The 27,049-nt window shown below is 41.8% G+C and overlaps 2 protein-coding genes and 1 long non-coding RNA gene across 3 annotated transcripts in view; 2 read left to right on the top strand and 1 right to left on the bottom strand.

Moving 5' to 3' along the window:
• Positions 1-2,427: 2,427 nt before the first annotated feature.
• Positions 2,428-19,572, top strand: slc7a5 (solute carrier family 7 member 5). Its single transcript, XM_082540534.1, has 10 exons — positions 2,428-3,547; positions 5,034-5,159; positions 11,527-11,632; positions 11,941-11,985; positions 12,087-12,210; positions 13,095-13,198; positions 13,355-13,451; positions 13,847-13,996; positions 16,244-16,421; positions 17,584-19,572. The coding sequence occupies exons 1-10, from the start codon at positions 2,953-2,955 to the stop codon at positions 17,637-17,639; spliced, it is 1,581 nt and encodes a 526-aa protein (XP_082396660.1). The 5' UTR covers positions 2,428-2,952; the 3' UTR covers positions 17,640-19,572.
• A 672-nt stretch (positions 19,573-20,244) lies between these two features.
• Positions 20,245-24,461, bottom strand: LOC309710782. Its single transcript, XR_014277802.1, has 3 exons — positions 24,136-24,461; positions 21,604-21,657; positions 20,245-20,865 (listed from the first exon to the last, which is right to left on the bottom strand). It is a non-coding gene; the product is annotated as an uncharacterized lncRNA (long non-coding RNA).
• The window catches only part of jph3b (junctophilin 3b), a 103,622-nt gene continuing 99,024 nt past the window's right edge, over positions 22,452-27,049 (top strand). The window contains exon 1 of the mRNA XM_082540528.1: positions 22,452-23,007. The gene's annotated coding sequence lies outside the window, so the exon portion shown is untranslated. The remainder of the gene's footprint in view (positions 23,008-27,049) is intronic.

The raw sequence follows: 27,049 nt of genomic DNA, 5'->3' as shown, positions 1-27,049 counted from the left end.
CATATTGAGATAATCCATCCCACCTCACAGGTGTGCCACATCAGGATGCTGATCTGACAACATGAGTAGTGCACAGGTGTACCTCAGACTGCCCACAACAAAAGGCCACCCTGGAATGTGCAGTTTTGTCTCACAGCAAAATGCCACAGATGCCACAAGCAATGAGGGAGCGTGCAATTGGCATGCTGACAGCAGGAATGTCAACCAGATCTGTCGCCCGTGCATTGAATGTTCATTTCTCAACCATAAGCCGTCTCCACAGGCGTTTCAGAGAATATGGCAGCACATCCAACCGGCCTCACAACCGCAGACCTCGTGTAACCACACCAGCTCAGGACCTCCACATCCAGCAGGTTCACCTCCAAGATCGTCTGAGACCAGCCACCCAGACAGCTGCTGGAACAATTGGTTTGCACAACCAAACAATTTCTGCACAAACAGTCAGAAACCGTCTCAGGGACGCTCAACTGCATGCCCGTCGTCCTCACCGGGGTCTTGACCTGACTCCAGCTCGTCGCCGTAACAGACTTGTGTGGGCAAATGCTCACATTCGATGGCGTCTGGCACGTTGGAGAGGTGTGCGCTTGACGGATGAATCATGGTTCACATTGTTCAGGGCAGATGGCAACTGAGAATGTCCCAGTTCTTGCATGGCCAGCATACTCACCGGACATGTCACCCATTGAGCATGTTCAGGATGTGCTTGACCGGCGTATACGACAGCGTGTACCAGTTCCCACGAATATCCAACAACCTCGCACAGCCATTGAAGTGGAGTGGACCAACATTCCACAGGCCACAATTGACAATCTGATAGACTCCATGCGACGATGTGTTGCACTGCATGAGGCAAATGGTGGTCACACCAGATACTGACCGGTTCTGGGTCCCCAGACCCCCAATAGCGCAAAAAACTGCACATTCCAGGGTGGCCTTTTGTTGTGGGCAGTCTGAGGTACACCTGTGCACTACTCATGATGTCAGATCAGCATCCTGATGTGGCACACCTGTGAGGTGGGATGGATTATCTCAATATGGCAGATGTGCCCACTACCACACATTTGGACTGATTTGTAACCACTGTTTGGGAGGGATGGTTATATTGTGTATCTGGAATGAATTTTAGGTCTCTACGTCCATCCCATGGGGAATGGGAGCAGTAACAAAGGTGTTGCGTTTATATTTTTGTTGAGTGTACTTCTCACGATATGCCGCTCATATTTTAGAGCACAAACCACGTGACAAACTGAATGAACACAATGGTGTTGAAGATGATTCAGCTGTGTTTTTTAATGATGTTGTACACTGTGTTCCCCAAATGAACCTGTGTATGAATTGTAAACATTCACAGAGTCCTAACTGGTCTGTTTGGAAAGCAAACAGTGAAAATGGAGGCAAATCTATTGTATGACCTCTGGACCATGCACATCTGACCTGATTCACTCTTGCTTCAAACAGCCACTTAAAAGCCACTGATGGCATTAACAAAAAAAAGAAAGAAAAAAAAGAGTTGAGTACTACGTGTCAACACGCTGATATTCACTTACATCTAGATGCTTACAGAGATAGAAACTTCTGTTGACGGAAATTCTATACTCATGATGTTTCTCATCCTCAGGCAAAGTGAAAATCTAGCAAGACAGGTCTATGACTATGTCTGTAAATTGCACAACATGTCCTCATTCCAGTGGGACCAACTCCACTTGTGTTATTTTCTCTCAGAGTACAAGACCATAAAACCAGTGCAACTGGTTTCTGTGCGTTCTGGAAAGTAAGTATGAGTTTTTACTACTGTGGTGCACTAGACTTTCTTGTTTTATGTAGTGTGTGCACACTGTGGGGATACATGGTTAATAAAAGTGTCCACTATGGACAAGCCCAGGCCCAATTTCAAAAAATCTCAATTTCTTTAAAATTGAGATTAACATATCCTATTGCAAAGTATCAACAACAAGACATTAAACAACAACACAGAGACTAAGAAGGCTAGAGCCTGACTGAGGTATTCATCACATATTTAACAGTAGTGGCAAATATGTTAGGTCCAAAATGACCCAGTGTGAAAAAGTATACGCCCCCCCCCCCCCTTTTTTTTACAGAACATAATGCGAAATAATATTTTAAAAAAGGAAAAGATCCTTGGAGTAATTTATAACTAGCTTCATCACTCTCAGCACAATTAGCTGTGTTTGAAGTCCAAACTTTCAGAGACTCAGCGTGACTGCAGCTTGTTGCTATGTCAGCTTATTCACATGCCGGTCATGCGTTTTGGAGATGCGGCACACAGTGTGTTAATAACACTCACCATCATTCTACCTTCAAAGTGTTAATGCTACCTTATCTTAAACCTGTCTTAATAAACAACAATGTCATATGAAAAACTAGGGTGACACTAGGGGTGGCAAGAGATCATTTCAGGATGGCACATGCCACCCCTCTAAATCCGCCCCTGGGTGGTGGAGACCTTCATCTAGAAGAAATGCTGTAAAACTTGTGAAAATACAGTTAAAAAAAATGCCCTCACTAACATCTTCTAGTGTCTCCTTAAACTGGTTGTGTTACTTTCACGCAGAACAGTTACCCGGGGGTGGCCGTGTCCCATGATTTCTCTGTGATCTGGTCCCTGAAAGCCACGGGTGCTGTGTGGGCTTCGGGGGTGAGGCGGAGCAGTAGCAGATTTCCGACGCTAGGGGGTGTAAAGAATAAAGGAGGGCTTTATGGAGGATAGGCTCTGACGTAAGAGACGTCGTAATTTCCACGATTCTTTTATTCGTTCAGAGAGTAGAGCAGAGAAAGCACGCCGCTCTGAGTCACACAACAGACACGCCGTGGACTCCTCGTGGCTGAGGCCGGCCTGAGCATCAGAGCGACCGGCACATCAAACTGACGACAGAGGGGGGCGAGACGGGAAGCTTTGTGCGGCAGACAGAAGAGGAACCAGCTCAGCCAGCGATGTCAGGGCTGAAGAAGAGAAACTCCAACTCGTCCGTGGACAGGGAGGAGGATAAGCAGGTCACTGAGAGGATGCTGTCCCCGGGTAGCGGCAGTGATAGGGGGGGCTTCGGTCAGGATGGAGGACCGGGAAGCGACCTCAGCAGCCCCGGCAACGTCACAGCAGGAGACGGAGCGGAGGAAGGGGTCGCCCTGAAGAGGACCATCACGCTGTTGAACGGCGTGGCCATCATCGTGGGCACCATCATCGGCTCGGGTATCTTCGTCACGCCGACAGGCGTAGTGAGGGAGGCTGGCTCTGTGGGTTTGTCCCTCATAGTGTGGGCGGTGTGCGGGGTCTTCTCCACAGTGGGCGCCCTCTGCTACGCGGAGCTGGGGACCACCATCACCAAGTCCGGCGGCGACTATGCCTACATCTTGGAAGTGTACGGCTCCCTGCCGGCATTCCTCAAACTCTGGATCGAGCTGCTTATCATCCGGCCGTCCTCCCAGTATATCGTCGCCTACGTCTTCGCCACCTACCTCCTGAAGCCGCTGTTCCCCGTGTGCTCGGTGCCGGAGACGGGGGCCAAGCTAGTGGCCTGTCTCTGCATCAGTGAGTATCGGAGCTCAGGCACCGGGCGAGATGATGCAACTTTAGTGTGTGTGTGTGTGTGAGAGAGAGAGAGTCCCTATGCAGGCGGTTGTGGTTGCACTTCCTGTATATCTATACTATAAAAACACCTGTGCCTCGTGGGCACCTCCTGAGATAATGAACGACTATGCTCACACACAATATATAAAGCCTCATCCTATGGAGCGCGTGCGATACCATCAGCACTCGCACACGCGCGTGTAGTAGTGGAAAAAATGCGGCGATATTACATCAGCTGCCGGGGTGATGTAGGTTGCTCACAGGTTATAGGTCTTAAAAATAACCCAATTAATTGCTTTGAAATAATTCCTGGTGTTTATCATAAATAATATTTTCTGTGACGTGATAAGCAGCAAAGAAATCAAAATAAATGCCTTCATTTTAATTACTTAAAGCTTAGATATGATAACTTAATGTAAGTTGGTTTTATTAAATCAAATGCAAGCAAATATACACCAATAGATGATTTAACCCCAGTTTTAGTGGTGCAGTTTAAAAACAAGTAGTTTATCATCAGTTTTCCGTGTCGCATGTCTAAGTTAATAAACAGCCGCACATTTATGATGGATGTGCAGAGAGTTTTCTATGTGCACTGGGCTGTTTTACACCTTATTTTGTCTTAAAGCAATTATTTCAGGATTCTCACCTGTTTCATCACTTCATTCTTCTTTTCAAGACTTCATGGCAGCCTGAACATAAGTTTAGAGGTGTGTGTGTGTGTGTGTCTGTGTGTGTGTCTGTGAGGTGGTCAGGGTCGCTGCACATTCATAGCTCCTAAAGTCTATTTTAGTGCCAGGTTTTGTTTAATTTGACTGCTGCTGGAATCTGTATAATTCAGATCAGCGCGTCTCTGTTCCCTTCAGGTTTGTGAATATACGTGTACGCTACATGCCCAAGTATTAGCCATTAGTGTGTGTTTGTGGGTCTGGATGCCAAAGTGTGTCTACCCCTGTACTGTACTTGGCCTCCTTCTCCTTTGTCCTGGTCTCTCAAATACAGAGCCTCATTGTGCCGTCTCGTCTTTCTATTGTGGCCCCGACCTGATTTAGGAGCTTTGAACAGGCCTGCTGCTTTAGTTAATCACTTCTAACAGGCTACTGCAGCAACTTTGCGTGTGTGCGCTTATGGAGGATAGGGTAGGCACCAGCCGGTACATGGGCATTTAAAAGACAGATGGGTACAGGAGAAAAGACTTTATTCTCTTAAAATGTGTCACCCCTGTAACTTCTTCCTCTGCTCGCGTCATGTTGACAGCAGAACGTACAATCACACACACTCACTGTAAGGTCCCACAAGTGGAGCAGAAGAAACACATTACAGGGTAAAGTTGTGCAATTTGACTGGTTACAAGATTGGTTTCCTATACGCGTAACACACCTGTAAGCTTTATGTGTCAGTGGCCTCTTTTACTCTGTGGTCTTATTCTCTGCCTCCTTTTCTTTCGCAGTGTTGTTAACCTTTGTGAACTGCTACAGCGTGAAGGCGGCCACCAGAGTGCAGGACTTCTTCGCGGCAGCCAAGCTTCTAGCGCTCGCGCTCATCATCATCATCGGATTTGTCAAGATTGGACAAGGTACCTTGCACAAGCACACAAATGCACACGTCACCTCTTTGCTCTTATGCCGGCTTTATTTGCCCAACCCCCACTTTATAAGCGTTTCCCTCCATCCCTCCAGACACACCTTTAACAAGTTAAAATGTAAATGACCGACATGGCTGAAGACGGGCTGAGGTAGCCACAAATATGCAAATGACACGTGCTGACAGTTTGGACTTGTGCATCTCCGTGATTTATAGTTCAAAGCACTCTTTTTCTAATATACTCAGGCTTGATGAACCCACTCAGTCTGTTTTTCCTCCCTCTCCTTTTCACTGGCTGTTCCTAAAAAGCAGGAGGTTTGAACATCAGGTGGGTGTGGCTTCCGTGCTCGCCGTCTGAGATGCCCACATTAAGGATTTCTGCTCTCTGTGACACCATACTGATCCATTAGCTCTTATTAAACATTGTCCATGTTTAATAAGAGGATAGACCATCGTGACAGTGTATCAGAAAGTAATTAAAAAGCATAAAAAGGTTACTTTAAGAGCCTGACACACATTACAAAAGTTAAACAGTAAATAAACTCCATGGTAAAATATGTGGATTTTATGAACTGTGGATTTTAATGTTCCGTTTATATTGTTATTAGATTCCCTTAAATGATTTAGGCAGTGTAGAAAGTCTTTACAGTTTGAGTTGAGTGATTGCATCAGCGTCAAGGAAGTTGACGGACCAGTTTGTGTGCCACGCGACATAAAACAGGAAGTTTCAGCTGTGTTTACTCCAGCTGTGTATTCCATTGACACAGTAGCTCGCCTGCTGGCACAATCAACCCTTACATAAGCAGGTAATCTCAGTTTCAAGGGGGAAATCCTTAAATTAGATTACTTAACTTAATGGATCTGTGTCTCCTTCACTAAGAGATTTGAAGAAGTGTTGTCGTGTACCTTTTTCCTCAAAGTCAGTCTAAGATTAAAACCGGCAAACTGACTGTGACTGTGAGGTTAATTGTGTTAAAAAGAAAGTCGTGATGGCCCAGACGTATAAAGCTTTCATGTCTTTCATCGCTTGTGACTCCTAAATTGTGTCTGGATCGCCTCTCTTTCAGCTGCTGTGTTCCCATCCCGAGTAAATCCTCACACACATGATTTGTAGATATTTGATTTCATGGAGTGACTTCTGAATTTTATTACAACCAACAGGATCTGGTGAAGCGTTGTGTAAAGATAGGACAGATAAACCATATAATGGCTCTTATGTAGGACACATTTGGGAGTGTGCTCATTGACTGTTGCAAGTCGGAGTCACAAATAACTTCTGTTTGAACAAGCACGAACATGTGCTCAGCTCACTATAAACCACTGAAAAGTGTGCTTTTAATCAGACAGGAAGTGTGCTTACGCGATCAAACTGCCCTCTAGAGGAAGGGTTTGGCACTCTCAGCCAAGACTGACTACCACGGTCTACATATCAAAGCTGACACAAGACCCCTCTGCTTCTTTTGTGAGGTTAAAGCTTCTACCAGGCGACTGGAGGCTTGTACCCAATCTGCTGCCCGTGTTGGCTCCTAACTGTGCTCTCATGGCTGGCTTTCTTCCTGCACGCAATGAAGCTGTTGTCCATCGTATTCCTCTGAGAGAGACGGAGGAAAATGGAAAACGGGGGTACATTAGATCATTAGCATTAGATCAGAGTAGCTCTCCTGGACAGAAATAGTAAGAAAGAAATGCAATAAAAGGGAATACAGCAAGCACTGTGTATTGAATGAGGATGAGCTGGTACATCTGAGTATAAGGAGATTGACCACAGGGCTTATTTTGGCTCTAGACTCTGTACATGACCTGTGTATTTTCACTGTATGAAACACTGACGTCAGTGTAAACACACTAACACCTTATATTCCATCGATGTATTGAAATTCAGCAGATTTTGTGGCAGTACTGGTTTACTTAAAACTGCAGCTGCACTGCAAAGTTGATGCAGTTGCACAAGTGTCCACATTCAAAATAACAACAACAAAAAAAGGAAATAAGCTAAAATATTATGAAGGAAATGCATCAAAACACAACACCGAAAGCAGACTGGGTTTAGTCTGGCTTTACTTCAGCCTGTTTCTTTCGTGATAAATGTGTATCTAAAATTACGTTAACAGCGCACTGCAGCACCAGCCAGTCTCTGCTGCTTTTTGTTTTCATATCAAATCCACTGTTTATGTTCTGATCCCTTATTAGTTGCCGCTACTGCCAAATTGTTGGTGTAAAACTTCAGCTAACTGTTGCACACAGAAGTAAGTGAGCAAGGGTATCCTGTTATGGGGCAAGATTACTTAATCAGAACCAAACTGGGATAAATTTAACATGTTCAGCTGGAGCTGTGAGGTGCACTGGAGCCACAGATGCACAGGCTTAGTGGGTAAAATGACAGGTCGGAGATCATAGGTCCGAGATCACCTGAGTGGCGGTCGATTAAACCAGAGCTGCGTCTGGTTCAGCATGTCTCCTTGTCAGACTTTTAAAGCCAATATTTTCGACTCATACACCGATGTTCTGTGCGGCACTCGTTAATAAATCTTTGTAAAGTTGAGGTGACTTCCCAGTTTGTTAGTTTAAGGTGCTCGACCAAAATCGTGCCGTATGGATCCAATATTGAATATCCAGAGGTAAAAAGGTTGCAGTGACTCACAACATTCGATAAAAGTTGCCAAAATATCAATTTCCGCTGTTTTTGTTCATGTCAGCAAACCTGTGTCAGCCTTGTGTCAGTAACTGTGGGGAATTCATAGCAAACTGTGGAATCTGTAACATCAGCAGCTGCAGGGAGCAGCCTCTGACCTTTGTGCTCTACTCTCACAATACCGTTAATTACATTAATACTTTTGAAAGTAATTCTTCCCCCAGTAGTGTGAGAAAACTTCATCAAAGTGTTCTCAAGTAAATAACAAGCATGAGCTGTACCTGCTTTTACTCTGCGGCTTCATTCATCTTTCCTTCCTGATCCGTTCCCTGTAAGCTGAATGCTAAGTTCACCTATCTAGTGTCTGTTTTGGTTTGTAAATGAAACACGAGGACGGATTCTACCAATTTGTTATTCTAGTCCTTTTCCAAGTGTCATTTCTGGTTTGGTGTCTACTCTGAATCAATTTTAAGATCTTTAATCATCACTCTGCTTCTAATAACTGTTTACCTGGGATGTCTGACATTACATAGACTTCTAGAAAGACTAGGCATGTGCCTGTCATTATATCAACAAAGGAAAGCATAATCCCTCTTTCTGTTGTAGCTCTCCCTGGCTCGTGACCGGTTGAGTGCGCCTCGAAAGCACCTCATGCACTAACGGGTTCACTTTAGATTCAACAATTCCAAATATTTCTAGCTTTCTGAAGCATTTAGTGAGTGCATGGGAATTGTTAAAGCACGGCTCTGAAGCTTTACACATAGGGCCCTGTTCATGAGGCCTGGAGTGTCAGATTAGAAGGCAGTGTAATCTGATTAGCTCCAATAAAGCCTCCGCCTTCTTAGTTTGACTGCCGCCCACACTGTTTGTAAGAGAAGCAAACGGAGAGAAGGTTGACCATCTATCTGTAAGAACAAGTTCTCCCTCCCATCGTCTTCATTTACTTGACTGTAACAGGAATTATTCAACACAGCCGCTCACACCCAAAGTTACACTCACAAACCAGTGTTCTCTAACCTCGTGTGAAAATCCACTGCTGGGTCACACTTCAGCACAGCTCTCCCTGCCCCAAGGTGTCCAAAAAGTAAAGGCGTGTTTGCTAGAAAGCCTGTTTACCATACCTGATTCACAGGTGGTTACCTCCCACCTATGTACAAATACTTCTCATTTCAAACAGTATAACTAATCCATGTGCTACCGCTAACTGTGAGTCTGAACCACATCAAGAAACATATTTTCTGATGTAAAACCAGCCTATTCACTGTATTGATGTGAAGAAACAAGAATAGTTGAGATACTTTAAAGCTTACACCACAGCAGCTTCTAATAAAGGCACAAAAGCCTTTATTAGCAGGGAGCTGTTGAGAAAGCCAGGAAATGAAGGGAAAGAACGCAGGGGAATGACAAGTAGAAAGGCCCTGTATTTGGAATCAGACTCGGGGTTACAGCTGACGACATCTGTGCCAATTTGATCTGCTCACCAACAACATGCATTGGTACTGGGCCTCACTGAAATGTAGAGAACTCTTTGCGTGAGGAAGTGACTGTAAATGATTATAAGGTAAGCAGGTTAATATTTCTTACAATAAATAAGTGGATTAAAACCATTGTCATAGCTGCGTGCTAAAGACCTTGACCGATTTTTGCCATTTCATGATCTGTCAATATTTGTGGTTGTAAAGAGCGTGACTGAGAGAACTAATATGCACTTGAAATAAAGTGTGCTTATCAAAAAACTAAAGAGGTGTCTTTGAGTGCATTGTCAGAGTTGTGCTTTGTGCCCTGATTCTACACACAGAATGGAAAAAAGGCAGGAATTTAGTTCATTCAGGTGTTGCTGGCAAGTTATCGGCTGCGTGTGTGTTCTCTGTCGTTCATGCATATTGTGTGTGTGTGTGTGTGTGTGTGTGTGTGTGTGTGTGTGTGTGTGTGTGTGTGTGTGTGTGTGTTACTTTCACTGTCTGGTGCCTGTATCATGAGACCAGCTGGTGGTGGGTCAGCGTGCCCAGACCGATATGGTGGAATGTGATGAGTGGTAGAAACAGAACTGAGGAAAGTCCCCCACTCTGACTTTAGGCAAAGATTTAAAGGTTTCACCATACGCATGCCTAATAATAGGAGGTCTAAGTGTTATCAGTTCAAATAAAACGCATCATTTAGCTATGAAAAGAGGCTTATTTGGTTGCTTTTCTGTTGGATCATTCACACAAATGGCTTGCATGAATGATCTAACAGAAATGTGCCTTAATTTGGTTGCTTTTCTTAAAGATTAAGTTTCTGTGGGTTTTTTTTTTTTTTTTTTTTTTTTTTTTTTTGTTGTTGTTGTTGTTGTTGTTGTTGTTGTTGTTTTTTGTTTGTTTTTTTGTTTTGTTTTTTCCCCCATTAAATATCAAAGGTCAGTAAGTCCCGTAAAAATGTCATATCATATCAGAAAAGGAAAACAAAAGGAGCTGTGATGAGTCAGACTTCGCTATCATAGGAATCTGTAAAGGTTACTATGAAATTGGCCATTGCACTGATTTTTAAGCCTGATCAGAAGCTGTGAGTTTAACAGGAATTCTGTCGAGTTGAGACACGGGTCAACATAAGGCCTGAGGTGGATGACATGACTTGTGCAATGTGTGGCTACTCACATGGTTTAAAAAAAAAAAAAAAAAAAAATCTATTCTTCTTCATAGAAATGTCAAACCAGCATGAGCAAGCTGCTTTGTGACGTTTAACTGATGCTGGAATATGCAGCAGAATATTTAAAGGCAAACTCAGACGACAACTGTTTCAAATATTAAAAGCAATCCATCTTAAGGGGGACCCATCATGTAGATTATCAGTCCGTACTTTTATTCTTGCAATAGATATTTTTGCATTATTCACAGTTCAAAATAATCAAACTTCTTCAAAGTGAGCGCCATGGTCTCTTGACACTGTGGCCACACATCTGTCTGCTTCATCAGAGGTGGAGCAATGCATGAGGCTGTCCGTTGGACCAGGCTGCACAATAATCGGGCGTTTCCCACGCTGCACATTGGCTCAGGGCTAACCCTCCCAGTACCAACACTGCCGGGGGCTGTTGGTTTAGCAACCGTCGCCATGTCTGAGAATGAGAATGCATGTCGTGGAGAGCAGGAATTTGTACACAGATCCCCTACAACCAGCAGAAACCTGAAGGACTGGAAAAAGAGGCAGTGATCAGAATGTGATAAATCCCCATAAGGGCTCAGGATTTGAGAAATACATATGCTGTCTGCTGGAACAAGTTGCATTTATATCAGCGTTAGCATCTCATATGCCATTGGATGGAAGGCGCGATTCATAGAGCTATGATAATTATAAATGACACAAATGTTAAAAAGTTGAACTATCCTTAACCACAGACTTTCCCCTGCTCCTCTCCCTCGTCTTTTACCTCTGCCTCTTTTATAGGCTGCGTGAGCCTTATGTCAACCCGCATAGCCTTGCCACTGTCTGGGTTACTTATTGACTGTCTCAGCCAGGTCTTAACTCCAGTAATTCTGCAGTCCTTCACTGATCCGCATAGTGGGGCGGATTTAAGCATGATATTAGACATTTTCCCTTTCAAAGGCTCTTTGGCTTGTGGATTCACTGGTCAGTGTTTTATGTATTATGCCAGAATGACTGGTCAACCTGCCCGTGGCCCAATAGCGCAGACGGTAAACTGGGGCTTTTTTTTTTTTATTTTTATAAATCCTAATCCTTTTGTCTTCTCCAGGTGATACAGCCGGACTTCTTCCAGAGAATTCCTTCAAGGGGTCCAAATATGAGTTTGGAAGTATTGGCCTGGCACTCTACAGTGGCCTGTTTGCTTACGGTGGCTGGTGAGTTAACACATCAGCCTAGCTGTGCAATTAGTTTGCTGTCCACTGTCTGCCTGTATCCAGTTTCCCTCAATTCAAATGTTAAACCTGGTGCTTGGAGACGGTGTGAAAATGGATCAAACGCTGGGGCATTTTGTCAGTAACATATCATCTGATAAGTCCAATGAATGGCTATTACAAATAACACTGAACATACTGTACATTACTAATGTTTCTTTTAAATAATAAATATCAGAAAAATAAAGGTTCAGTGCATCTTCATTGCTTTTTACTGTTCAATACCTATTTGTTGTCTCTTTTGTTTCCAGGAACTACTTGAATTTTGTTACAGAGGAGATGATTGAACCTTACAAGTAAGTTGATCACAATTGTGATTTTTACCTTTAAAATTCATGTGGAGTAGTCAAAAGTCCGCAGTTGTAATCAGCCTGCCGTTGTTGTACGTTTTCCTCAGAAACCTTCCTCGAGCCATCATCATCTCCCTGCCGATAGTGACAGCAGTGTATGTCCTAACAAACTTGGCCTATTTCACCACACTCTCCCCCGATCAGATGCTTAACTCAGAGGCTGTGGCTGTGGTGAGTGCTTTGAGCTGCAGTAATGTACAAAAGTCTTGAGCCATCCCTCATTTCTTTATATTTTGCTAGGAAAATGGGAAATTGGTTCGGTGATTTATTAAAAGATATAAGACAAAAACAGAGTTTGTACAGTTCTAACAAGCTTGAAAGTCTGTATTTGGTATGCTTTAAGTGCTTCCTATCTAACATTCACACACATTCATACTCCAATAGATGCTTCGGAGAGGAGCTTGGAGTCTTTCCGAAGGATATTTGACATGCAGACTGGAGTAGACTGAACCAGCAACCTTCTGATTAGTATACAACCTGCTCTAATCTACCTCCTGAGTTAAAGCCAATCCAAAACCACGCGTGAAGCAGAAGGGAAATTTTCTTGTAATTCCTCTAAGTGGTCTTAGGGAATAGTTCTCCAGGCTTCTTCAAGGACATTTGAAGCTCTTCTTTAGATGCTGACTGGCTTTTGTTCCATTCTTTATCAGGATGATCGCATACTACTTTAATAATGTTGAAGCCCGGCCTCTGGGGAGGCCAGTTCATGAGTGATAGTGTGTTTTTCTATCCAGGTGTGCTTACTGCATAGTGTTTGGGATCATTGCCAATTTGAAAAAATGAAGCCATTGCCCTGACAGAGCCTCCACCTTGTTTTACAGCAGTATTTTAAGGCAGCCAGTGTCCAAAGAAAAACTTTAAGACACCTTCAGGAAGCCTGGAAAACTACTGCCCGGGACCATTTTATGTTTAGTTTCCAAGAAGTCGGTCTTGATTGTAATTGTCTTAACGAAATTAGCAGCACTGTATATTTGGGTGGGGGGTATAACGGGTCCAAAGATGTGAATACTTGCTGCTGAATGCTGAATATATGTTGCTGATGTTGTTGTCTACAGGATTTTGGTAACTACCACCTGGGTCCCATGGCGTGGATCATCCCGGTGTTTGTAGGCCTGTCCTGCTTTGGATCAGTCAACGGCTCACTGTTCACATCATCCAGGTAACACTCTCACACCAACCATGTTAAAAAAAAAACTCGTGCGCACACACACACAATTAGCAAGTGTTAAGAGTCAAGATTAGAAACACCCGGAGCCTCTTCATCTTTCTTTTCACAGCGATTAATCACATATCTGTGTCTTTCTATTCATCTCAGGTTATTCTTTGTGGGTTCTCGGGAGGGTCACCTGCCCAGTCTGCTGTCAATGATCCACCCCACTCTGCTGACCCCACTCCCCTCACTTATATTCACTGTATGTTTTTGGTTTTTTAACTTTCTTTATTGGCACGCAAGAGAGTACATCTTCTGAAACCATAGCTAAAATAATAGTGTGCGTGTCTTTTCAGTATTTTAATTTGTGGGATCTCACTTCACTTCACTGCATAATAGGTTATTATATACAGTTACAGAATATTTTTAATTAATTTTGAATAAAAGGACAAAGGTGAACTTTTCTGAAAACAAAGACTTTTTGCTGCTCTCCTACACAGCGGAGAATCAAACCATACCAACATGCTAGCAACTTACACCTGCTCAGTTGAACTTCAATGAGTTACTTTATTTAATTGCATGCAGAAAATCTCATACTTGGAGGCAGTGTCACCAGACTTAGAGAGGTAATGTTTTCCCTTCTCTCCGTCTGTCCAGTGTTTAATGACGCTGCTCTACGCCTTCTCCAACGACATCTTCTCCGTCATAAACTTCTTCAGCTTCTTCAACTGGCTCTGCATCGCCATGGCAATCATAGGAATGATGTGGCTCCGCTATAAGAAGCCTGAGCTGGATCGACCAATAAAGGTGAGTCAGCCTCGAGAACTGTTTTTAAGAGGTTTTCAGCAAAAAATGTGGCTGGTGGTGGAGAGAACTAGTCTGTCAGGCAGGCCAAAACAATGGATCTTCTCTTGGTCTTTGTCATCATTGACTCCCACTGAAGTTGGCTTTGGCAGCAGGAAATCTTCCTTCTTTGTGTAAAGCGACAGACAAAGATCCATTCAGTGCAGATGAACAGATACTGATGGCAGATTAAAAGACAGGAGGGGAGCTGGATGCTAGTCAGCTGGTGCTGAGGCTGGCTCTGTGTGTGTGTGTGTGTGTGTGTGTGTGTGTGTGTGTGTGTGTGTGTGTGTGTGTGTGTGCAGTGTACTCGTGTTACCCATGCTGTGGGGACCTGAATGTGTTTATACAGTCAGTGTGGGAAAAGCAAAAAAAAAGTCTTTGAATGTTACATTTGAGGTTGAAAGCTTTCACAATTAGGGTCCAGATTTGGAAAGTTAGCTATGGTTTGGGTAGGTTTGCACGATCTCCGTGATGTCCTCTGAGGTGATGGAAACACAAACGTGTGTGTGTGTGAGTAAGAGGAAGAGCGCTACCGCTGCACTCTCCGCATCACAGAGGACCCTTGTTACAATTTGAGTGTGTGTTTGATGGTCAGAGGCGGAAAAGTGAAAGAGGCAAATGGATGTACTGGTCCAGTCCTGTGTGAAAGCGGGTGGCTGGGACAGGAGCGGCACTGTCCCTGCTGACCTCCATCTCTCTTTCACCCTCCCACTCTTTTCCTTTCTCCTTTCTTTGTCTGTCACATTCCTGCTGTTCAGCCAATGAGAGTAGTGGAGAATCACAGTTAGATTTATTCCTTTTTGTAGGAGAGATGGGGCACAGTGTTCTAAGAACAGCTCAGTTATTGACAGTGTCCACTCACATTGATGCTACGTGGCCAAATGCATCTGAACACATGTGCATCGCATATATGATTATTGAGCACAGACGCTATCAAACATAACCCGGTAATAAGGATTATTACCGGGATTATTATTACTGCCCTGGGGCGCCTCTGTCAGTGCGCCCCAGGGCAGCTGTGGCTACAATGTAGCTTGCCATCGCCAGTGTGTGAATGTGTGTGTGAATGGGTGAATGACTGAATGTAGTGTAAAGCGCTTTGGGGTCATATGGACTAGAAAAGCGCTATACAAATGCAGGCCATTTACCATTACTACAGTGGCGCTGGGAGGTCAAATGCACTGCAGCTTAAACTTAAGAAAGTATGAGCGAATGTAAAAATACTGCAAAAGCTTTCAAAACACAACAGTTTAAATTTTTCTGGGAGACGCATTCACAGCTTATGTGTTGTGAGGGAGCAAAAGATGCAGGTAATTTTAATTGGATAATCCATAAGATACTGTAGATGCATGTTTGCTATTAGCCGTTTACACTTCTGTTGTGTTTTGTGAGCTTTTTCTGTGTTTTTTCTATTTACTGGTGTTTTCTTAAGTTGCAGTGCATTTGGCCTCTCAGGGCCACCATAGATTATAAGGACAATCTGTGAAAGATTTAGACTTTATTGAATCGTGCCACCTGCCACATCCTGGCATCCCATTTTATCACCTCAGCTAACCAGAGCTGTGAGGGTGGCGGTGGCGGTGATTCGATATTTTACTTGGCTGATGATTTTTACAACTGAAGGGTGCTAATGGAAGAGTCCATTAGTTGACACTAGTGGTTAAATGAGTTTATCTAGCATACATAATAGGGAGCATCCTGTCTTATTGCATCTAGCTTGGCCAGGTTAGATATCACAACGACTGTATATAAAAGATGGCCGTAGGTTCTGTGCATAGAGTATAAATGATGGATTTAGCCACCATGATGTCCCTCATTGGTTTAGGATTGGATTTTGAGCCTTTCTTGTTAGCATTTCCGCTGCCACCTTATGTGGATGAAATGGTGGAGTGCTAATGTTGTAGCTGCCATAGGGGCAATGCAGACACGCCCGTAGCTCAGTTATCCTGGTGGATACGTTGTAAAACAGTTTACGTCATAACTGTTTTTTGTAGCATATTGCAAATATTCTTTTTCCTGCTACAAATTTGGGTATTTTAGGAGCTTTTGACTCCTTTTGCGAGCCTGTCTCAAGTGGCTCATGGAGGAACTGTAGTTTTGGGTCACTTCGCGCTGACTCTAAAACATCGAGCCAATGCAGAAGTGGCTTACAGCGGCGTTATTTCTCAGCAAACACTCAGTTATGAGTTTTTGTGCTTCTCCCTGCAGGTGAACATTCTGCTACCAGTGAGCTTTGTGTTAGCCTGCCTCTTCCTTATCATCGTCTCCTTCTGGAAGACTCCAGTCGAGTGCGCCATCGGCTTTGGGATCATCGGCACTGGACTGCCCGTCTATTTTATTGGTGTGTGGTGGCAGACTAAACCCAAGTGGCTGCGAAATGGAATCCGTAAGTATCAGAATCAGAATCAGAATACTTTATTGATCCCTGGGGGAAATTATTTTAAAACAAAGTAAAACAAACTCCTCCCCCTTGTCTATGAATATGTTACTTGGAGCATTTTATTCCACCTGTTTTTGTGTGCGCTTTTAATTTGTGCATTAACCTCCTAAGACCCAAACTCTTCCATGGTATGCATTTTTAATTTCTCTTTCATATTTGGGCATGTTGGGGCCCGATGAATGTAAAAACAAAGAATTTCCAGATTTATTTATTTATTTTTTACCTTATTTTTGTTTTTAAGAAAAATAAGAGCCACATATGAGGATATTTGTTTAACATTTTGATAGAACAGTAGCAGTATAATGTCCTTGTAAGTGGATATCAGGCCCTTGTAGAGCAAAATTGAGTATTTTGGTCTAAATAACCCAAAATGTGATGTCCACGTATGTGGACGCCAGGTCCTATGAGGTTAATATAAACTCAGTTGATTTTTACTTATCTCAAATTCTGCGTGAAAGTTTCAATGCTAGGTTCAATAAAAACATGACAAGTTTTTCTTCTTGAAACTTTTTAAAATTGTCCTCCGTTCTGCTGCTGATTAATATTTTAGGTTTATACCTTTGGTGTGTTGATCCGTATTTCTCTCTTCAGCTGCTGCATTTTGTCCTTGTCAGTTTCCAGCTAAATAATAACATTTAACAATCAAATGTAAAATTTGGTAGGATTTCAGATTTATCATCTCAAGGCTTTACGTTGGGTAAAGAAAGATATGGTGTTGGTCCACACTGATAGGCTTTCATATTTCAGCTCCATTCATTTGAACATTTGCTTTGCTCTTGATTTATATCCAAGTTTTTTTTTTTCTTTCATCGCTGAGTTAAATGTTTAACTCCAGGTGACCTCAGCTGTTTTGGCCCCTGAAACCCAGTTCAGGGTTCAGGGTTAGACTCGGTTTGCTAAATCTGAAGGAGGTCCCTGTTAAAGGTTTTTATTAGTGGTGATCTCATGTTTGCCTCACTCATAGCTCTCCTGAGTGGAAATAAGAACGCCGCTGTGGCCTTTAAGGACAGATAAATGGGACTTGGGATGCAGTCGGTGTATTTGAGCTCTGTTTGGGTGGAAACTTAGGTGAAGTGATGATTAACCGTCTCCGATGTTTGTTTTTCAGACTCGACCACAGCTCTGTGTCAGAAGTTCATGGAAGTTGTGCCTCAGCAGTCCTAAAAACCAAGTTGCCCTTTTACTTCAGCCAAAAGGCTAAGATATCATAACTGATGATGTTTGAACTCCGTTAATGCTTTTCTCACACACACACACACTCTCTCTCTCTCTCTCTCTCTCTCTCTCTCACTCTCACTCTCACTCTCTCTCACTCTCTCTCACACTCTCTCTCTCTCTCTCTCTCTCTCACTCACTCTCTCTCTCTCTCTCTCTCTCTCTCTCTCTCTCTCTCTCTCTCTCTCTCTCTCTCTCTCTCTCTCTCTGAAGTTAAACAGCCATCGTCATTCTTTGGGGTTATTTGACCCTTTTAGTGTCAATAATTTGTAGTTTCTTTTTTTCTTTTCTTTTTATAAAACAAGAACTGGTTTTTTTTTTGGGTTTTTTTTTTTTTTTTTTTTTTTTTACATTTTCACTAATTGTTCTGTGAATACGTCTAATCTGCTGTCACCAGAAACCTGTTGTATTTAGCGGTGCCTTTACGTTGCAGATGAAGGTGAGCGTAGGTGGGCGATGATGCAGAACCAGCTGTCAAAATAAACAAAAAACAAACAAACACAACAACAACTTTTCCCTTCAGGAAGTTGTTGCTGGATATCACTACACACTCTGTTTTGCTCCTGCAGTCTTTACAATTTCAGTGTTGTGTTGTTGTCTGTGCTGCTGTGCTTTTGACAGTAAGCATCTGTCTGCCTCTCAGTGTTGGTTATTTGACCTGGCATGTTGTGCGTCTGTGCACAAAGCTGAACAGAGGCTGTGCTTTTTTTTTTTTTCCTTTTTTGAAATATTTAAAGACGATCAAAGTGCTGACGTCCTCTCACATGTAGGCCTGCTGCTGTGGTTTTATATCGGGTAAACGGGCAGTAAATTAAACCTAATGTATGTTTCGTTTGTCTGGCTAACCAAAGCCCGACTTAAATTTATCTCCGAGTATAAAAAATGTGCAGTCTACTGATTCCTCATAGGACTTCTGTGTCTGAAGTGTCTTTTAAATGTGGTTAAGCTTGACAGAAGTGCCCATGGGAAATAGTATTTTCTGTAAAGTGGGTCAAAATGTGCAACCTTTCTGCTGTTCTTTTTGTGTTTTTTTTTTTTTTTTAAGGGCGGGGGTGGGGTTGTCACTGATGTCAGTGATCAATATGTTGGATAACTGAGCCTGGCTCCCAGAGTGCTGCTTTTACTCCATCGCACTGAAAGTGTTTGAGGCAATGTTTCCAACTACATGCTGCAGTAAAGCCATGTAACACTCACAGCACGAGGTTAGAATGGAAAGACAGAAACAATGCAGTTTTGTGTGTGTGTGTGTGTGTGTGTGTGTGTGTGTGTGTGTGTGTGTGTGTGTGTGTGTGTGTGTGTAACATAGTTGTTTTTCTGGGCACAGACATATGGAGCTTAAATGCTCCCCTCCAAATTATTCCATGCAGCCCTGCTCCATTTTTGTATTTTGGGACCGTTAAAGTGAAGTGACACAGGAGTTTCTGCCTAGTTATACCCAGACTGTCAGAGAGGAAGTTTGATGTTTTTATTTTTATAATGGGTTCGTTGAGAGATGCAGCACGTTTTCACATCACAATATAACTGCTAGTTTTTCATTTTTCATCCTTGTCTTTTGTTTGTATTTCACGCACAGTAAAAGTTACAAACAGAAAACTAGAGCTGCATTATTAGTGTCCACCCCGCTCCTCCTGGAAAAAGGACCAAAAGTACAGGTTACCATGGCAGCGGTGGATCCAGGAGGAGTGATGTGTATGTTATAGAGTTAGAGCCTTCTAACACTCCAGCCATCGCTCAGAGCTGATGGAGAAACTAACATAAATGCGACTGTAGGAACTTTATTTATTTGTAGCAAACTTTTGATGTGTATTATTAGTCGCTCTAATTTGTTTACAGGGCATTTTGTGAAAAGTGCTTGTCAAATAAATCTTGAGGTTTTTTTCCAGTCTTGTGTTCTGTTTTGTTTGGTTTTCATCATTTGCTCCTCTCAGCTTTCTTTGCATTAATTTATTTGTAAGGAGTATAAAGTACAGATATTAGTGTTAAAATTTAGAGAGGGTGGGGGAAAAACTACTTAAGTACAGATAACTAAAAATTATACTTAAGTACAGTAATGAAGTATTTGTAGTTTGCTATTTGCCACTTCTGCTGACAGTTAAAAGCATTTCTTCCTTCTGCAGCCATAGCTAAATGCCATCATACCAAGGCCACACCTCTGCTCGTTCCGGCCAACTTTACAACCCTAATATAACATAACCCCGATAAAATATAAAGACTATAAAGTACACATACAGTAAATAAAAAAATAAATAAATAAATATTTAAGTAAAGGAAAGATACCTGAAAATTCTACCTAAGTACAGTCATGAACTATTTGTGCTTCATTACTTCCCATCCCTGCATTTAACCCTTAAATTTCCAGTTTACATGATCAAACACCTTGTTTTAGGACGTCCATGTGCAGCGGGCTTGCTGCATGATTTGTTGTTATTAAAATTACATTAGGTCCTTACTGTATTTTAATACAATAAATGTATTTCCCGAAACGTAGTAAAACATTAACTAGAGAAACGCTGACACAATCATAAAATCCCATTGCCAGCACCTGAGAGCTTCCATGCTGGACTTGTGCAAACCAGCCACACAGACATCAGCGTGCTTCCTCCTGTGTCTGACGTTAGCAGGTGTAACACTGGCAGCATCTGTATAAACTTTGAAAGGAGGCCAGCGTAACAACAGAAAGTTTGATTTTTTTATTTTCTTGGGGAAACAAGAGCAACTCCAGCATGTTGATATTTCCATGGAAAAAAAAAACCCCAAAGTAGTGTATGACTAGCATGGTGCAAACATGGTTAAAATGTAACCTTAGAAGATCTACATCTTTAAACGCTTCACTAATAATAGTAATGCTGTTTATTGATAAAGTTATTTTTTTTAGACCAAATCACTGGTTCCTGGTCCCCTTATCCAGGTTGTACCTTTAAGCTTGCTTCCTTTGTTTAGCACTTGAATAGCCTCTCATTCAGCTTGGTAGGAGTAGATGGGCAGGAAGTAAGAGGCTGCCATGTTTGGTCTCCCTGCTGCTTGTTGGATATCTGCAAAGTGCCTCTTCAGGCTTCACTCTGCTTCTTTTCAAACTCTTGACCGGTCCATGTTCACGTGCTCCAGCATCCGTCAAAGATCTTCAAGAAGTCGGAAATTCCTTCACCCCGCTTTTGGCCCCGTGTGCAGACTACAGCTGAATGGATGTTGGACGTTTAATTAGTTGAATTAATTACATTTACTTTGAAAGCTAGTCTGAAAGGCATGTTTTGAGCACGAGGGGTTAAAAAGCAACATTAACGACTGTGCTGCTGTTTCAAGTTTTTCTTTTCTATTTTTGTAAGAATTTGTGTTTTTTGTTTTTATTCAGGACAAAGTAAAAAGAGACTTCACAAGACTACAAAATACTACACAATCATATTAACAGACACTCACTGAAACATTTAGATGGAGTTAAAAAGCTAATGGTACAAAGATCATGTAGGTGTTAAATAACTGTTGCTGCTGCTGTGGATAGTTCTGTGAATGCGTACTGACAGTAAACCGTTGTGCTAGATTACAGCAGGATGTTTGGTCTTTAAGGTTAACATGACACACAGCTGATTGATGTTCAAACAAACATAATCCTCTCAAGCATTCAGAACATGCAATGCAGCCAGGAGTGGAAGTGGATGACGGCTCCGAGGTCACTTTACAGGCTTGTGGTAAAGGTAAGGCATGGATACCTGAACCTCTGAACCCTGTACAACACTACAAAGAAGTAATATTTATGTCCTGATATGTAATTTATTTTGAAATCTTAAACTTTCATTTACATTTAACCTTTTGTATTGTCTATATTGGTACCTAACGTTCTGTTTATTTTAGCCTTTTGTGTACAGGGCTTTGTGACTGCCTGTCTATGAAAAGCGCTTAATAAATAAAGTTTACTTACTTACTAGAGCAGTATTCTACAGTTGCACATGTCAGGAGGTCATCTCTTGCAGGTCTTAAAATTAGATATATACAACTTAAGGTGAGCCACACGACATATTACATTGAGTCATTTTTTTTTAAACAAATATTAAGAATAAATGCAGAAGCAGTGTGTCAAAAACTAAGTACACCCTCAGCTGCTGCTGATCAAATACACTTGAGTGACAGATTATCAGCAAGACATATAAAAGACGCATTCAGTGAAAACCAAACACAGGTTGTCTCATAGCAACTGTCAGCATGGTGGTGGAGGGGTGATCTTTGAGTTGAACAAGAACTTCTCTACATACTAAAAGATTTGAGTGTCAAATATAGGGAATAGGAATTGATACGAATTTAGCGATTCCGATTCCATTATCAATATCGCTTATTCTCTTTGGGTGCACTTTAAGAGTCACCACCATCGCTAAGCAGCACAGACATTACATTCCTGCAAATCAGTTGCCTGCTGTATGATCAAATGTTTGTGCCGATCACTGTTTTGGTCATTACTCAATAAAAATAATGTATTACACATATTACCCAGAACACTGACCTAAAGTAATGCAGTATGTTACTCAGTTACTCCCATGAGAAAGTAATCCAATATACTACTTGCTACATTACTTTCAGATTTCTCTGTAAAATGACCTGAAACACAATGTCTCATAATTACCATTTAACACTATAAACCGACAGACCACAGTCCTACAGCAAAAATGAAAACCAGCACAAACAGACTAAAGCGCTCGTCACAGTGATTCTACTTTAAAAACATGAACAGGTAGAAACGGGAGCTGCACACTATCTGCTCATTAGTTTTGTTACCTGTTGGCAGAGGTGTGGACTCGAGTCACATGACTTGGACTCGAGTCAGACTCGAGTCATTAATTTTATGACTTTAGACTTGACTTGAAAAAATGTTCTAAGACTTGTGACTTGACTTGGACTTTTACACCAATGACTTGGGACTTGAATTGGACTTGAACCGGTTTACTTGAAAAGACTTGATATTTTACCCCAAATATAAAATTTAACACGCATATTATATGGAGATTGAAAATGTGACGTCATTCACGGGTAGAACCGCAAAGGATTCTGGGAACTCGTGGCAAGCGGTACTAGCGCACGCAGGCTTTCAATTAAAATCAGTCACACAGCGATAAAAAGAAACACAAAAATGTCAAGAAGCTGTTGTATTATTAACTGCAATAGCCGGTCGCATGACAGCCACGGAAAGCCGACGGGTAAAGAGATCGGTTGTTATCGGATTACGTCGTGGAAGAGAAATTGTTCGAGCCATGTTTCCGAAGTAACAAAGAGGCGACTGGATTGCAGCCATTCAAAGATCAAATATAACGTCCTAGAACACTCCAGCTCACAGGTTAGTCTGCTCCAAGCATTTACACAAAGGTCAGTCTGCTGTTGTAGTTAATGCGTCATTTTTCTTAACATAATTGGTGATATAGGTTACAAGCAAGTCTGGCGCTGAACAGAAATTGTCGCGCTATGCTCCTTTATTTATTGTGCATAAATAGTAAATTGTCCTGACACAATATTGCGTTTCGCTTCTGTTATTATGGTACACTGACAAAAACACATACTTTTATTCACAGGATAAAACAGGTTTTTTGTATCACTAATTGCCCAGTACGATTACAGCATACAATATTATTGTCACTGCTACATTTCTGTGATGGGTACCAGAAATTATTTCTACTACTAATTAATTACCGTTGAGCTCAAAGGTCCTATTAATAAACGGTTAACGAATGTGTATTTATGAAGACGATTTGTGAGACTGGTAAACTTATGATACGTACGATGGTCTTTCGTTCTACACGGTGCATTTCAAGGTCCTGCACCCATCCGTCGGTAAACTGTACCTGGGCTTGTTGCAGTGACCGGAAGTTGCTAAACTTCATGAGTGTATGCACTCACTCCAAGAACCGTATAATTATAAATATGCATATAAATATGCTAGGATGAGATAGCTGACTTCATCCAACTAGCAAATGTTTTCCAGGCTACGTTGGTGATACAGTTTTTTTTAATGTGTATGATATTTTTGTCATGCGATTTTAAAGCTGGTCCTACAACCGCATCCAAGAATAACATGCAGCGTATCTCAGAACTGTCGGTGAAAATTATTCTTGGAGCTAAGTTTAATTGAGCTGCATTTTAAAGAGGTGCAATTTCACAATTTGTGTATATTTTCTAAGTTCACTATTTTGTATGTGTTGAGAAAAACACAGATTTTAAAATTACATGGTCTAATATTTACATTTAGCATATAACTGCAACATTATTTTTTCGTTTGTTTTTTTTAAAGACTCGAAAGGACTTGAAATTCAAAGTTTCAGACTTGTGACTTGACTCGGACTTTTACACCAGTGACTTGAGACTCGACTCTGACTTGCCTGACATTACTTGAGACTTGACTTGAGACTTGAGGATAAAGACTTGAGACTTACTTGAGACTTGCAAAACAATGACTTGGTCCCACCTCTGCCTGTTGGATCTCAGGGTCTGGCTGCTGGGCTGGGGTCAGCATTCACTCAGCTTTATCACCACTCTGGGTTCTTAGCTAGCTTAGTGTTAGCATGCTACCTGTGCAGGTGCTTGTAAAGAGCCAAAGTTGTGTTAGCAGCATAATGCAGTTGTTTCTGTCCTGGATGCAGTTTGCACTTCACCATTGCACTCTTGCCTTTTTGTGCAATAAAAAATAAAATGTCCACATCAGTGCTGCAGAATATGGCACTATTTTACACTATTGTATTTCACATACAAACTGAAATCAGCTGATGGTAGCATAAGCACAAGTGGTGATAAGCGGGATCACTGAACTCAGCTTCCTGAATGGTTTTTACAAGTTTGTGTTCTGAGTCATAAAGGATTATTTCCTTTAATAAGTTCCTACTAATCTTGTTGCCTTTATATTGCCTATATGAATGCAGAAACACATCCACTGCATGTCGCACTAATCCTGAAATTCATAAACGTACAAGTGGGTATTGTAAAAAATGCTCATAAAATAATTTTTCCAGCAGAATCTATAAAGCAGATATCATCTATTGTGCAATATTTTGCAGAGACGCCTCGGTTCACCTTGTGTATCCATGCCTGAGAAAGGGAGCGAGGTGTTTGTGTCAGAGCTGATCATGGCACACCTGGTCAAACACCAGTGTGTGCGTGTGTGTGTGTGTGTGTGTGTGCAAGGGTGAAAACAAGCGTTCAGTTACTCTGGTTGCAACAAAATTTACTGCCACTTTAGTAGGTCGAGATCGTGTTTTTACTGCTTCCTATATGTGACTCTGTTGTAACAGACAAACTAACAAACTCGTTCTTTATTTTTAATGTAAGTTTTTGTTTTTGAAAAATGACACAGTTTTTGTAATTTTACCTGAACCACCACAGTAGATTTTTTATTTTCATACTAAGTTCCAGTTTCAGTTTATTGGTAAGCCCATGACCTTCCACACATTAAGAACTATATTGTATATTGTACAGTTTAAATAATTACTCTCTGAAGTTTTCATTTCATTTCATTTCATTTTTATTTATTTCACACTTGGTACTACAAATCAAACAAAACAACCACATCTTCTGTCAACAAAACACAACAACCATGTGTGAAAAGGAGCAGGAAGAAGAAAATATTCTTATTAAACCCTGCCCCCTATCTACCATCGAACTTATATCACCGGTGGGCACCAAAAATCAGGAACAAACTAATATTGACATTTCTCTCCGGTCGAATCCCAAACCAACATCACATTCATTCGCCTTCTTCATACTGAGTTATCGTTTTAAACATATAACACTTTTTAAAACATTGTAAATTTATACAATTCTTTAAATTATAATGAAGTGAATTCCACAGTCTTATACCCCTAACCGTTGTGCTCATTAATCTTTGTGTAGTCCTGGCTAACTGATGTTTAAAATAAAATTTCCTTCTATTCTCTTCTCCCCTTGAACACATCAAAAATACTCTTTGTAACTTAAAAGGCAAAATATTATTTTTAGCCTTAAACATAATTAATAATGTCCGTAATTTCACTAAGTGAGATTATTATTGCGTGTATCTATTGTCCATCGCATATACTCAAATGTAATGATCTCCATTCATGAGGTGCCATGGTCTTTTTCATGGTTCTTGGTTATTGTTGTAAAGCTGCATCTGAAAGCTGGGTTTTACTCTATTCCCTGTTTTCAGTTTACTACAGCTCCTTTTTTCTGTTTTTATTTCCCTTCATATCCCATGTTACGGTATTGACTGATTTCCCCAGTGCCATTTAAGGACTTTTATTTTGTGTTAATACCCTTCTACTTCTACCGTTCTTCCAGCTTCCCCCTTAGTAGGAATTTAATTTTTTCCAGTTGCAAATGTCTCATTACATCTTATTAATGCTGATTTGATAGGAGGCACTCTTTGCTTCCAGTTTAGTAAAATTAAACAACGTGCTAGCAGCGTCACAAAACGTATTACATTATTTTGGTTGGTTAACAAATCTACAACAACCGGCTTCACTCCAAATAAAGCGCAAATTGGGTCTGGCTTAAGTGTTTTTGACAGAATCTTAGACAAGTTTTGAAAAACATTATTCCAATATGTTGTTATACAGGGACAATTCCAAAACATATGTGCCAGTGAAGCAGGTTGCTGTTTACATCTTTCACAGGACGAGTTTACATTGGGGAACATTTTTGACAGTTTCAACTTCGATAAATGGAGTCTATGCAGCACTTTAAACTGTAAGAGTCCGTGACGGATACATACAGAAGAAGAATGTACATTTTCTTGGGCTTTTGTCCATTGTGATTCTTACATAAGGTCCTTCTGCCAGGCATCTTTCAGATGATCAAGCGTAATAGTTCCATCCAGTTGTGACAATATATTGTGAATTTTTGTTATTAGTCCTTTTTTGAGTGGATCAAACTGGAATAAGTTATCTAAGGTAGAGTCTGGGGGTCGATCTGGAAAGGATGGAGACTCTTTACAAAGCTTCTGATCTGTAACTATTTAAAGAAGTCGTTACTATGCAAGTTAATTTTTCTTGCAATTGCTGGAATGTGGGAAAAACCTGTGTGTGCCTGTTTGTCTGTGTCTATATGTCAGGTTGGGTATCAGACGCCACCTCTCTGGGGACATCTCAGGCCCTCCAAGGTTTGGAGGCCTATCTCCCCCCACCACCACTTCCCCTGCCGGTGGCGGACTCCCTCAGACATCGGTGCGTTGGTGGTACTTTGTGTCCGGGGATGGGCGTCCAGGTATACACCGGCTCACTCCTTGGCGGCCGCTTATCGGGGCCTGGAGCCTGGGGCTCGCTCGGGCCACTTCGGAGGTGGGGTGCCCCCGGCCCCTCGGCCTGGGGCTCGGTCACTCAGGCGCAGCTGGCTGCCGGCGGAGCTCACGGGCACGT

This window comes from Aulonocara stuartgranti (assembly GCF_965226115.1).
Source record: "Aulonocara stuartgranti genome assembly, chromosome: 7".
Taxonomy (NCBI): Eukaryota; Metazoa; Chordata; class Actinopteri; order Cichliformes; family Cichlidae; genus Aulonocara; species Aulonocara stuartgranti.
The sequence above is the reverse complement of the archived record's forward strand: the minus strand, read 5'-3'. Positions and strand labels throughout refer to the sequence as shown.

Bases quoted from the DNA above. Each gene is read 5' to 3' on its own strand.
- slc7a5 (XM_082540534.1), top strand. From the start codon at position 2,953: ATGTCAGGGCTGAAGAAGAGAAACTCCAACTCGTCCGTGGACAGGGAG. The intron at 13,997-16,243 runs GTGAGTCAGCCT...TTCTCCCTGCAG, and splicing joins AGCTGGATCGACCAATAAAG to GTGAACATTCTGCTACCAGT. The intron at 16,422-17,583 runs GTAAGTATCAGA...TTTGTTTTTCAG, and splicing joins GTGGCTGCGAAATGGAATCC to ACTCGACCACAGCTCTGTGT.